This window comes from Ochotona princeps, chromosome 6 (genome assembly GCF_030435755.1).
Source record: "Ochotona princeps isolate mOchPri1 chromosome 6, mOchPri1.hap1, whole genome shotgun sequence".
Lineage (NCBI taxonomy): Eukaryota > Metazoa > Chordata > Mammalia > Lagomorpha > Ochotonidae > Ochotona > Ochotona princeps.
Window position 1 is genome coordinate 17,238,579 of NC_080837.1, and position 12,510 is coordinate 17,251,088.

General features: G+C 43.9%; 1 protein-coding gene across 3 annotated transcripts in view; it reads right to left on the reverse strand.

Annotated features, from left to right (window-relative positions):
• Window positions 1-5,342: 5,342 nt before the first annotated feature.
• TRIP4 (thyroid hormone receptor interactor 4) overlaps window positions 5,343-12,510 on the reverse strand; it is a 105,277-nt gene continuing 98,109 nt past the window's right edge. For all 3 annotated transcript variants that reach the window (XM_058665684.1, XM_058665683.1, XM_058665685.1), the window contains exon 13: window positions 5,343-5,652. In XM_058665684.1, coding sequence (XP_058521667.1) covers window positions 5,585-5,652 — 68 coding nt within the window. In that variant the 3' untranslated portion in view covers window positions 5,343-5,584. The remainder of the gene's footprint in view (window positions 5,653-12,510) is intronic.

Below are 12,510 nucleotides of genomic sequence, written 5' to 3' on the forward strand. Positions count from 1 at the left end.
GCTCCGCCCCGCCGGTGCCGCCGCGTCCGGGGCCGCGGGTCCCTCAGCCGCCGCCGCCGCCGCCGCCGCCGCCGCGATCCGGGACAACCAGGGCCGCCCGGAAGTCCCGGACACTGGATCGCCGAGGCCCTCGGATCCGGATTGCCTGCCGGGGTTGGAGTCGGGAGCCGGTGAGCGCCAAAAGAAACCCGGAACCTGGATAAAGGACCCAAATCCTGGGTCTCGGAATGCGCGGTCGCTCGGAGCCTGGATTAGAGGAGAGATTTAGCTCCAGGAATGCTGGAAAACCCGGCGAGCTGGTTAGAACGGAGATAAACTCGAAGGGACCTGGATTGGAGCGCTCAGCACTAACGCTCTCACCTCGTGGAAAGGAGAAGGCTCGCAGACGTCTCTGGGGCGAGTAATGTACCTTCGCTGCAAGAGCCACTGACTCGGGAAAGAGCCATGCCGGGTCTGAACGGAGACATCCACCAAAGAACAGAAGAGCAACCACAGCCCTTGATGCTTTTCGTCCATTTTACCCTCTGGTTCAGCCAAGCACCAACCCCCTATTTTTAATCCTTTGTTCTTTTTTTGTTGTTGTTGCTGATAGGGTGACGACTTTTCCTCTATAAAGTACCAGTTTCTACTCCTCCTACGTCCCCTTACACCTCACCAATCCTAGATCACTAACTCGTGTTGCTTTTTGTTAGCCGCGGGTTTTATTCTGCCTTTTCTGACGATAGAAGGGTTTCATCTTATCAGCCATTCCTATGTGCCCTCATACTGTCTAGTACACAGGCTTCGGTCCATGTTTAAGGAAACTCACTCACTGGCCTGTCACTTGTGAAACTTACGTTTTTCATGCGTTGTCTTAATTCTCAAGGCTCCCCAGTTTTTAGCCCTTATTATGACCTTCCTATGCCCTTGACTATTTATTTAGCTTTGAAATTATCATTCCTTTCTTCTCTTATCCTGAGGCATCCTTCCACATTACTTCTCAAGATAGGATGTGACTTGGAGAGATCACAACATCTCTTTACTACCCAATTCCATCAAGAGACAAGGAGGGTGGGAAGTTTGACAATTAAACGTCAACAGTGAACACGAGCCCATTTGCTTTGGGAAAAAATATTCCTAGGGTCCATTCATGTCCATTCATGTACTATCCCACTTCCCATCCACTCCCCTACTTGTGGCCTGGAAAACCAGTCGAGGGCACCCCAAAGCCTTGGGACCCTGCACCCATGTGGGAGACCCGAAAGATGCCTCTGGCTCCTGGCTTCAGACTAGCTCTAGCCATTAAGTGAACCAGCGGATGGAAGATTTTTCTGTCTCCCTTTCTCTCTGTAAATCTGCCTTTCAAATAAAAATAAATCTTAAAAAAACTTGGGCCCGGCGGCGGAGCCTAGCAGATTAAGTCCTCGCCTTGAACGCACCTGGATCCCATATGGGCGCTGGTTCTAATTCCAGCAGCTCCACTTGCCATCCAGCTCCCTGCCTGTGGCCTGGGAAAGCAGTCGAGGACGGCCCAAAGCTTTGGGACCCTGCACCCGCGTGGGAGACCTGGAGGAAGTTCCTGGCTCTTGGCTTCAGATCGGCACAGCACCGGCCATTGCGCTCACTTGGGGAGTGAATCATCGGACAGAAGATCTTCTCTATCTCTCCTCTCTATGTATCTTACTTTGTAATAAAAATAAATAAATCTTAAAAAAAAAAACCTTCAGTTTTGACTTCCTGTTTCTTCAGTCCAAAGGTGACAAACGATGGTCCATGGGTCAGACTCATTGCCTGTTTTGGTATATCCCATGAGCTAAAAATTTTTCGCATTTTTAAATGGTAAAATAATAATAAAAATAACAAATATTTTGTGATGTCAAGATAATAGGAAGTTGTGTATTCAGTGTTTGTAGTTTTACTGGTTCTAACAGTGCTCCTGGAGGTACAGGATTGCTGATGATGCATATGCACTGTAATAACAGATTTGAATAGTAGCAAATATACTAAGACTGTGTGACCTGGAAAGGTTGAAATATTTCCCATCTGGCTCTTTGCGGAGAATTTGCGGACCCTTTCCTCCAAATAAGCACTGTCCAACAGAACTTTCTGTGGTGATGGAAATATTCCATATCTGTGCTGTCCAATTCAAAAACCACTAGTCACATGTGGCTGAGCTCTCAAAATATAGTTAACAGTGCCTGGAGAACTGAATCCTAAATTTTATTGAACTGCAACCTAAATAACCACAGGTAGCTAGTGGCTATTTGTATAACTGTAATCTTGTCTTAAATGTCTGTACTGATATTTTTGGCTTTCATGCCAAGAACTCATGCTCTTCCTGTGACATACTTCTTTCTGATTCTCAGTACCCCATCCCCACTTCCTGCTCCACAAACCCTATTTTTTTCTGGGTCCATTTCCCAGGTTTCACCCCATGGATTAAGCCACATTATGTGCACACCCATAAACGGACATTTACACAATTTTTTTGTGTGTCAGAGGATGGCATTGTGGCTGTCCTTTCTTCTCTGCATGAAAGAAGTGGGAGAGCTCTCCACATGCTAGATCCCTTATAGTTGCTGAGCCTGTGTTATGGATCACCTCCCTCTAGACAAATTCACAGAAGCAGAGAACAGCACATGTGTACTTGCTGTTTGAATCTCCGGGGGGAGCGGGGGTAAGTCCCTCATCACTGACTTTCTTTCCTCTCCCAGGCCTAACAAACTAAAGTTCACTGATTTCACTAGTTTAATAGATGCTTTCTTTTAACTGCTTTATTTTTTTTTTCCCCCAGCAGGCCAAGCGAACAGCCTCCATACTATCTCTCTTGGCAAGGAGTTCTACCAAAGGCATTAAAAAAAAATTAAATCCAGATAAGTGGGCTTTAGTAGAGACAGTAGTTAAAACTGAAAAGGATTACAGGTTGTAACTCCTAAAAGCCGTAGCTTTGTGATTATTTGTAAAAGTAATCTTTAAAATCTAAAATTTTCACACCTGCATTCTGTATAGAAAAACTGGGTTTTGTAAACTTCCGGATTAAAAGCAAAGGAGGGCACTCCTAGTTTTCTTTCTCCAAATTAGTTATAGCAAACAGAACCCTTACTCATTTCCAAACATTGGACTCTCCAGTTGGATATACCCTACCTCTGAGAATGAGTCCTGCCTGGAAAAACATAACTACATAAAGCTGATTCTGCTAGGTATTAGACAAATTGCTAACAACTGAGCCCAATCATCCAAAAGAGGGCACAGAAATGGGAAACTTCCCCCAGGTCAGAGCAAGCTGTTGGAAACACTAAAAGGCTATTCTTGCGTAGGTAGGCACATAGGCTGCTAAGAATTTCCACGAGGCTTTCAGTGAAGTGAGTTGGTCAGCAAGTGAGGGCCATCTAGCCCTAAATTTAGCCCACACTTCCTCCCCAGTGTCTCCACAAATAAATGAGAGACCTTCCACTGCTGCTACCATGTGAACTAAAGACAGCTTGCAAGCCTACAAGGGAAAGAAGTCTCCAAGTGCGTCTGTCATTGACTCATGTAGCTGTAGTTGTGTTTCATTGGTGCTGAAGTGGGTGCTTGCAAACTTCTGGTAAACTTTCTTATCACACCGCACAAAATGGTTGCAGAACCTGATCTGTGCAGCTCCTGGTGTTGTTCTTTCGGCATGTACGCGCAATCTAGCCAGGTGGAAAAATCAATCCAGACTCCTCTGTGCTCAGGCTATTGTTCAAATAAAGGCAGAGGGGGAAAAATTTTTTTTTGCCCTGGGATTTTCACTTCTTACCTTTCAGTTTTACTTTGGTATTGAGAGAACCACACAACTCTAGCATAGAATTCAAGGTAGCCTAGCTTGGCAAACTAGCAACTGCACAGTGACCCCAGAAGACACTTCATGAAGGGCCTGCAAGGGGGGCAGAATAAGACTCAACCCTCTGTACCCCACATCCCACCACTGACCCTCCTGCCCCGCAAAGAAGTGCCATCAGCTGTCCTTTCCACTTTTCCCACAAAGGTTAAGCAGAGGAGATTGCATGTCTGCAACACGAGAACAAGAATCAGGTGGATTTTCCCTGGGAATCCAGAGTGATCCGGCCCTGGAGAACCAATGCCTACAGCTATGCAACAAGCAGGGTTCACAGTTGAGTGAACATCAATGCATAATGAGTGGAGGCATTTCCATGCAAATAAACGCTGAATATGAAGGATTAAAGAAAGGGGAAATTAATCTTTTTCATAACAGGGCACTTTCTCCCCCCTCTTTCTCTGGCTCTCTCTTTTTTAAGACATGCACACAACTGCTGGAGAGAGTCCAACTTTCCCAGTGGGGTGGGGGTGTTTCACAAAAAGCAGAACCTACACACTGTAGACCGTGTATTTCCTTAAGCTGCCAGCAGCTGAGATTCTGATAGCTCTTCAGGATGGCCGTGGAAACAAAGTGCTTGTCTGAGGGTCAGACTGACTAGTAAAATACGTTGTGTGGTGTTTTTCTTTTGGACTGGTAAAAATTTCATTCCAAACCAACCCCTTATTTTCCAAAGCGCTTAAATTTCTGGGATGTGTAGCATTTAAAGGGTTTGGCTTCAGCATTTGGGGTATTTCGACTCATTTACAGCAGAAGGAATTTTATTTTTCTGCTTCTTTCTAACTGTCCTTGTCTGAGTAATGCTTTTGCAGGTGTCTGCATCTCCACCCCGTCTATTCCTTCCACATCCCGGCTGCTCCGAATAAAGAGTAACGTGCAAGTGCTTCTTCAAGTTATCGCTTCCAAAACAAAATCAGCTGTCGATCATTCCTCACATTTTCCCTTTGCACTCTAATTGCTCACTTTCAAGACACTGGGCTACAGCAGAAAACTTGTTAAAGATGTTTCTTGTCACAGCTTCGTATAAAACATGGAATTCTAGGCCCGACATGGCAGCCTAGCAGCTAAAGTCCTCTCCTTGCGTGCACCAGGATCCCATATGCATGCCAGTGCTAATCCCAGCTCCCTGTCTGTGGCCTGGGAAAGCAACAGAGGAAGCCCAAAACCTTGGGACTCTACCTGCATGGGAGACCCGAAAGAGGCTCCTGGCTTGGAATCAGCTGAGCTCCGGCAGTTGCGGCTGCTTGTGAAGTGAATCATTGGATGGAAGCTTTTCCTCTCTGTCTCTCTTCCTCTCTGTACATCTCACTTTCCAATACAAATAAATAAATCTTAAAAAAGAATAAAAAGAAACACGGAATCCCTCAAACATCTTAGAGTCTACCAGACTCCTACTTTTGGAAAAGAAACTTTGACAGTCAAAGGGTCCCTCAAAGACTCACAAGAACCATGTTCAACTTACTCCTTCTCTTTTGATATTGCTCAGAGAAACATGTCGAACACCTAGAGTTTTTAAAATAGGTTTTTATAAATAATGTATTCAAAGATTTTGACCCACTACATAAAGTAAGAATCTCATTCTTTAAGAAAAATATACAGATTTTGGTAAGATTTTCAATTTGGAAAGAGTCAAGCCTGATGCCAACCAAGCCTTTAGCTTTCCACTGCTTGGTTTCCAAAGGGCTAGTAGATAGTAATTTCAGTACACAAAACTCCACTGTGGTGTATAGTTCCTTTTGTCTTGGGTCAGACAGCTTTATTCTGCTTCATTAACCCCTTCTTTGCTCCTTGATGGATCTTGGAATCCAGCTTCCCTGTAAGAGAGAAAAAGAAGTCTCATTATTTATTTTTTATATTTGCAATGCAAATCATGCATGGCCTCCCAGGTCTTCTGGTTACTGTGTTCCTGTCACATCCAATTATCTTGCTTCAGGATTCAGACCCTTGCAAACTTCAGACTTTCGTTTCTAAGAATGAAGCAGCAAGTGGAAACATTGTAGAGGGATGGATGCAGGGACACATACAAAGTATCTAGTCAGTTAATATTTTCAAGCTTGCAGCTATTAGAAGAGAAACATGTTTTCCAGACTGTCTGGTGTTAAGGCAAATTTTTAAAGAATACACACTAATGAAGGCATTTCACACAGTGGGAAACCCATCCCTCTGACCTGTTAACTGGCTAAGCATAATGCATGACCCTTCTGCACAGTGAGAAAGCAGTTCAACTCACCCCTGGGCTGCCTCAGACTTAATAGGGGGAGTGACCTGAAACAGTGAAGTAGAAGCCACATGAATGCTTTACTGACAAAGGGCCCCTATCACCAGCTAAAAAGGGTAAAGGTCATAGGCTCCATGAGTATTCCAAGTGTTAAACTTAGAAAACAAGCACCCTTCCCATCCTAGGTGACCCTAATGAGAAAATTTTACTGATGTGGTTTCTGACCTCTGACCCCTCAGATCCAGTAGGACAGAGTTTGGGTCAGGGGTAGCAATATTAAGCAACCATCCATCCCACAAAGAGAGTCTGCCAGGGTTCCTGTCTGTCTGGCCTAAGAACACAGTTTGCACTTTGTTTTCTCTCACAGTCTCATCAGTAGTGATGCTGAATATAGAAACATAGATCAGTTCAGTTGCAATATTGAAAAACAAAACGAAGTAGAAACACAAGAAGCTTCAGCCTCTGCCTCTCATCTGCCACAGCTTTAATTTGCTGCAACTATCAGGTGTAAAGGAAAATGCACTAAACTAGAAGTCAGGAGATCTAAGTTGTAGGCCACCCTGCTACGGTAGTGAGAGCTTTGTAGGATCTGCAGCAGGCCACTCGATAGTATCTCTGCACTTCAAAGTTCTCACTTGCCCACTAAGATAAGGATAGGTGTCCTGACTGCCGAGTGTGGGAAACATAAACTCCGCCTAATGAGCTTCCCTGTTTTCTTAACCAAGCTCCACCTCTTCCTTCTCCCCCGCCCCGCCAAGTGTCCCCAGGGCTACACCTGCTTCTAAAATAACATCACATCCTTTTCTGGCTGATACTCTGAATACCACCTACCTATGACCATCACAATGTTGATTTTAATTTGGGTTTTAAAGCACAGGGCATTCCCAGGGATTGGGGAGTCCTTTCATCCTCCAGGAGCCTGCCTGGCTGGAAACCTGAGCCTGTGCCAGCAACCCGGCAAAGAGCCTTGTTACAAGGCAAGTCTGCCTTTGTATCTCTCACACTGCCAAAATGACTGCCAAATGGTAGGTGCTCAATAAATGCATCCATTAAATGAGTTAAACAAAGACGGTAGCTACTACCTCTATATTATAGAAATACTAAGTAACGAGAAACGACAGGTATAAGATAAACCCAAGAGTACACATTGTGAACGTGGTAGTCCTCTGAGGTACAAATAAGTATGGAGTTTCATTCAGCTTTGTAGGAAAACCTAGAATAGAATTTAGAATTCCATCTAAGGCCACCCAGTACTCTATATTGAATAAACTGGAAGACTGCACACCTACTTGTAATCACGAAAAAACTTAGCCATATGACATTTAGGATGCTACCTAGTCATTCCTGTCTTCATTTTTTTTTTTTTTCAGCTCTAAAGGCAAAATGGACCACACAGTACTGAAGGTCCCTCCAAGCTCCACAATAATATGTCCAAAAAAAATGAAATGTAAATTGGAATAAATTGTTTCTGAAGCAATCCAATAACGTGTAAAGAGCCGGGAAGACTTGAGTACAGCACAACTTCTGTAAGCCTGTTTGCTCAACTGTAAAATGAAAAGAAGAAAAATCCCTGTGAGCTCAAAGAGTCATTGAAAAGATTGTAGCTCACATTAAGTGTTTTCTGGGTACCAGGAACTGTGCATTAAATGTTTGACATACACAAAAGTCACTTAATCAAACAGCTAATTAAAACGACATAGTCCTTTGGTATCCTCAGAAGATTGGATACAGGATATTATCTCTGATGTACTTTATTTTGAAGTTAATTAAATAATCTGAGAGGCAAAAAAGAAGGAGAGCAATCTTCTATCCACTGGTTCATTCCTTAAATGCCCACAATAGCTGGGGCTGGGCCAGGGTGAAACCAGGAAACCTAAAAACTCAAATAGTGTCTCCCATATGAGTGACAGGGACCCACTTAACTTATACCATTCCAGCATGTGTGTTAGCAGGAAGCTGCAGCCAGAAGTAGAGCCAAGGGGATGTCACTATTGCTCAACAGATTAACTCTCTACCCCGTGACACTGGCATCACATAAGGGTGCCAGTTTGTGTTCCAGTTGCTTCCCTTCCAATCTTTCTCTCTGCTTATGGCCTGGGAAAGCAGAGAAGGATGGTCCAAGTCCTTGAGCCTCTGCATCCATGTGAGAGACCTGGAAGGGGCTCCTGGATCTTGGTTTTGGTTCAGCTTTCTCTCCTTTTCTCTGTAAATCTGCCTTTCAAATAAAAATAAATACATCTTTATAAAAAAAAAAAAAAGGAGGGGCCCAAAAGGAGATGCAGGAATCCCAAGTAACATTTTAACTACTGTGCCAAATGCTTGATCCCTCCAATACATAATATATACTTATAATTCTTAGGTTACTTATAACCTCCTACTTCTAATACTTAACGAATTACACATGCTATGTAAATAGTTGTTAGAGAACAATGACAAGAGAAAAAAGTCTATGAATGCTTAGTACAGATAATTTTCCCCTCAATTATTCTATTTCACTGCTTACATTCATGAATATGGACCCGTGAATAGGAAGGGTTGACTGTAGATGTTAAAAGATTTCACAAACTCAAACCCTGCGTAAAGAATGCTCATAATATTTCTGCTGGAGCTCGAAAGCTGTGTTTGGTCTCAGTTATGGTCTCAGTTTTCCCTTTGCCATATGACTCCAGGTAAGACTTTGAGCCATATTTTAGATTCATCATATTAAAACAAGAGACAGCAGCTTGTTCACACACCCAAAGCTTTACTGTATCAGAACATCCCAAGCTTTTTTTTTCTTTTAAAGATTTATTTATTTTTATTGGAAAAGCATATTTACAGAGAGGAAAGACACAAAGAAAGATCTTCCATCCACTGTTCGCTCCCCAAGTGTCTGTAATGGCCAGAGTTGAGCAGATTCAAAGTCAGAAGACAGGGGCTTCCTCCAGGTCTCCCACACGGGTGCAGGGTTCCAAAGCTTTGGGCCGTCCTCAACTGCTTTCTCAGGCCATAACCAGGGAGCTGGGTGGAAACTGGAGCATCTGGGACATGAACTGGTGCCCATATAGGATTGCCACACATACAAGGTGGAGATTTTAGCCACTAGGCTACCGTGCCTGGCTCCAGGATCTAACACATTTTTTTTTTCTTAAAGATTTATTTGGGTCCGGTGCGATAGCCTAACAGCTAAAGTCCTCCCCTTGCATGCACAGGATCCCATATGGGTGCTGGTTCGTGTGTTCTCAGCAGCCCCACTTCCCATCCAGCTCCCTGCTTGTGGCCTGGGAAAGCAGTTGAGGACGGCCTAAAGCCTTGGGACCCTGCACTCACATGGGAGACCCAGAAGAGGCTCTGGGCTTCTGGCTTCAGGTTTCAGATCGGCTCAACTCCAGCCATTGTGGCTGCATGAGGAGTGAATCAATGGATGGAAGATCTTCCTCTCTCTCTCTACTCCTCTCTGTATATCTGCCTTTTCAATATTAGGTCTCCCAAGTGAGTGCAGGATCCCAAGGCTTTGGATCGTCCTCGACTTCTTCCCCAAACCACAAGCAGGGAGCTAGATAGAAAATGGGACCACCAGGACATGAACTAGCCACCCATATGGGATCCCAGGTGTGCAAGGTGAGGATGTTAGCCAGTAGGCTACTGCACCAGGCCCAACAAGTTTTTTAAAAGTCATGCTGGGAGCCAACACTATGCAATAGCAAGATAAGCGTCAGCCAGTGGTGCAGGCATCCTGTATTCTACTTCTGATCCAGTTCCCTGCCTCTGTCCTGGGAAAGCAGCAAAATATGGCCCCAGGCTCCTGCACCCATTCAGCTATTGCAGCCCTTTGGGGAGTGAACCAGCAGATGGAAGACCTCTCTGTGTGTCTCCCTGTCTGTAACTCTGCCTTTCACATGAACAAATCTTTCAAACAAACAAAAAACAGTCTGATTATGAAAGCCTTCATCTTGGATCAATTCAGGTTAAGATCAACCCATCAAAACAAAGCACTCAATGGTAGGCAAACTATTCTCTCGCTTCAAAGACAAAATCATCAAAAGAAAACCAGGGAGATATGAGAGCAATCAAGATTTCTAGGATATTCTGAGACTTCGAAATTCTTTTATGTCCAAGGTCACCTAAGTAAACCAGTCTTGTGCCACCAAATCCATGAACTCTTTACATTCCACATGAACCAAAGTGCCTGCCAATAGGGGCAACTCTTGATTCAGCTGTGCGTGAAGCAAGGGACTTGGTCTTCCTGTAGGAAGAAGCTGCCATCCAAGGTGTTCTGGGATCACAAGAATTCTGAGTTCTAGTTCAGCCTGGCCACTTTATTTAAAAACTAGATTTTTAAAATTTATTTTAAAGGTTTATTTATTTGAAATGTAGAATTAGAAAAAGTGGGAGAGAGGGGAAAAGAGAAATTGATCTTCCATCTGCTGGTTCAATTCTCAAATGACCACAACCACCAGGGCTTAGCCAACCTGAAGCCAGGAGCCTGCAAACCCCAATCCACAGCCCAAGCATCTGGGCCATCTTCCACTGCTTTCACAGGTGCACTCCCAGGGCACTGAAGCAAAAGCAGAGCAGCCAGGACTTGAACTGATGTTTTCACAGAGCATGGAGGCAGCCGCTTAACTCACTTAGCCACAGCGCTGGCCCAAGCCTGGTCTTTTAAGACTTGGAATCTAGACAAGGAAGTATAAATAACATACAATACACCCAGTGATAGACTGATAATGCTTAGTTTCTCTATCTCCACAATATTTTTACACTTGGCATCTAAAGAATTTCAGTGACAAACCATATTCTCAGTCACAGTGCCTAAAAGAAAATCAAATGCATGTGTAGCAGATGGGCAAGAAGTTAAAAGCAGAAAAAAAGAATTTGTCATCAATTGGTATGACTCTCATAAGGATGCTCACATGCTTTTCAAGATATAAGGCTGTATTTGCATGCATTTATGGAACATGTAGTTAAAGTAAAAATAAAGTCCTTTATTTTTTGAGTAACCTCTATATTTCACTATACTTAACTGTTTTGCACTTTCTAATTTGAGCAGTGATACTTCCAAGTAATATCATTGTTCTTTTCTGAATTATTTCAATTTGGGGGGACACAATTACCCAAAGGTCAAACAATTCAAATTATAGTTCCAAAGCCATAAAACCAAAATACACACATTTGATATAAGGCATACATACATACATACATACATACACGTGATACAACACACAATGGGTAGTATTCTGAAAGCTGATTTGCAAGTCAAAAGTTTGGAACATGGAATGGCTCTAAGCCATAGTGCTGTGAGTATTTATTAATACTATGAAACTTAATCCCTTCATAGAACAATGTATCTAAGGGAAGATGTGATAAGTTTCCAAATTACTTCACTTTATGGAGCGGGATTAGACTTCCAGTTCTAAACCAAGAGCGTTATCCCCAAGGGCTTAAGGAAAGGGAGTTCTGAGAAAGGAAGCTTTTCACATATGGAAATGAGGACTGAAGCAGCGAGGAATAATGAGTTACAGCAAATAGAAACTGCACATTTCTCTAAAACTCTTCCTGAGGGCCTGCTTTGGTAGCCTGGTGGATAATTCCTCGCCTTGTAACCACCAGGATCCCATTGGGTGTTGGTTCATGTGCCAAATGCTCCACTTCCCATCCAGCTCCCTGCTTGCTTACAGCCTGGGAAAACAGTGAGGATGACCCAAAGCCTTGGGACCCTGCACCCACATGGGAGACCCAGAAGAGCTCCTGGCTCCTGGCTTCAGACTGGCTCAGCTCTGGCCATTGTAGTCACTTGGAGAGTAAACCAATGGATGGAAGATCTTTCTTTCTCCTTCTCTCAGTAAATCTGCCTATCCAATATATAAATAAATAAGTAAATAAATAAATAAAATCTTTTTTTAAACTTCTTTTTTTTTTAAGATTGATTCATTTTTATTGCAGTCAGATATACACAGAACAGAAGAGACAGAGAGGAAGATCTTCTGTCCGATGAGTCACTTTCCAAGTGACTGCAACAGCTGGTGCTGCACCGATTTGAAGCCAGGAGCCAGGAACTTCCTCCAGTCTCCCACATGAGTGCAGGGTCCCAAGGATTTGGGCCATCCTCGACTGCTTTCCTGGGCCACAGCAGGGAGCTAGATGGGAAGTGGAGCAGCTGGGATTAGAACCGGCGCCCATATGGGATCCTAGTGCGTGCAAGGCGAGGACTTTAGCTGCTAGGCCACCATGCCGGACCCAATAAATAAATAAATCTTTAAAAAAATAAAAATCTGGGCTCAGCGTGGTAGCCTGGTGGCTAAAGACCTTGCCTTGCATACGCCAAAATCCCATATGGATGCTGGTTCATGTTCTGGCAGCCCTGCTTCCCATCCAGCTCCCTGCTTGTGGCCTGGGAATGCAGTCGAGGATAGCTCAAAGCCTTGGGACCCTGCACCCGTGTGGGAGACGTGGAGGAGGTTCCTGGCTCCTGGCT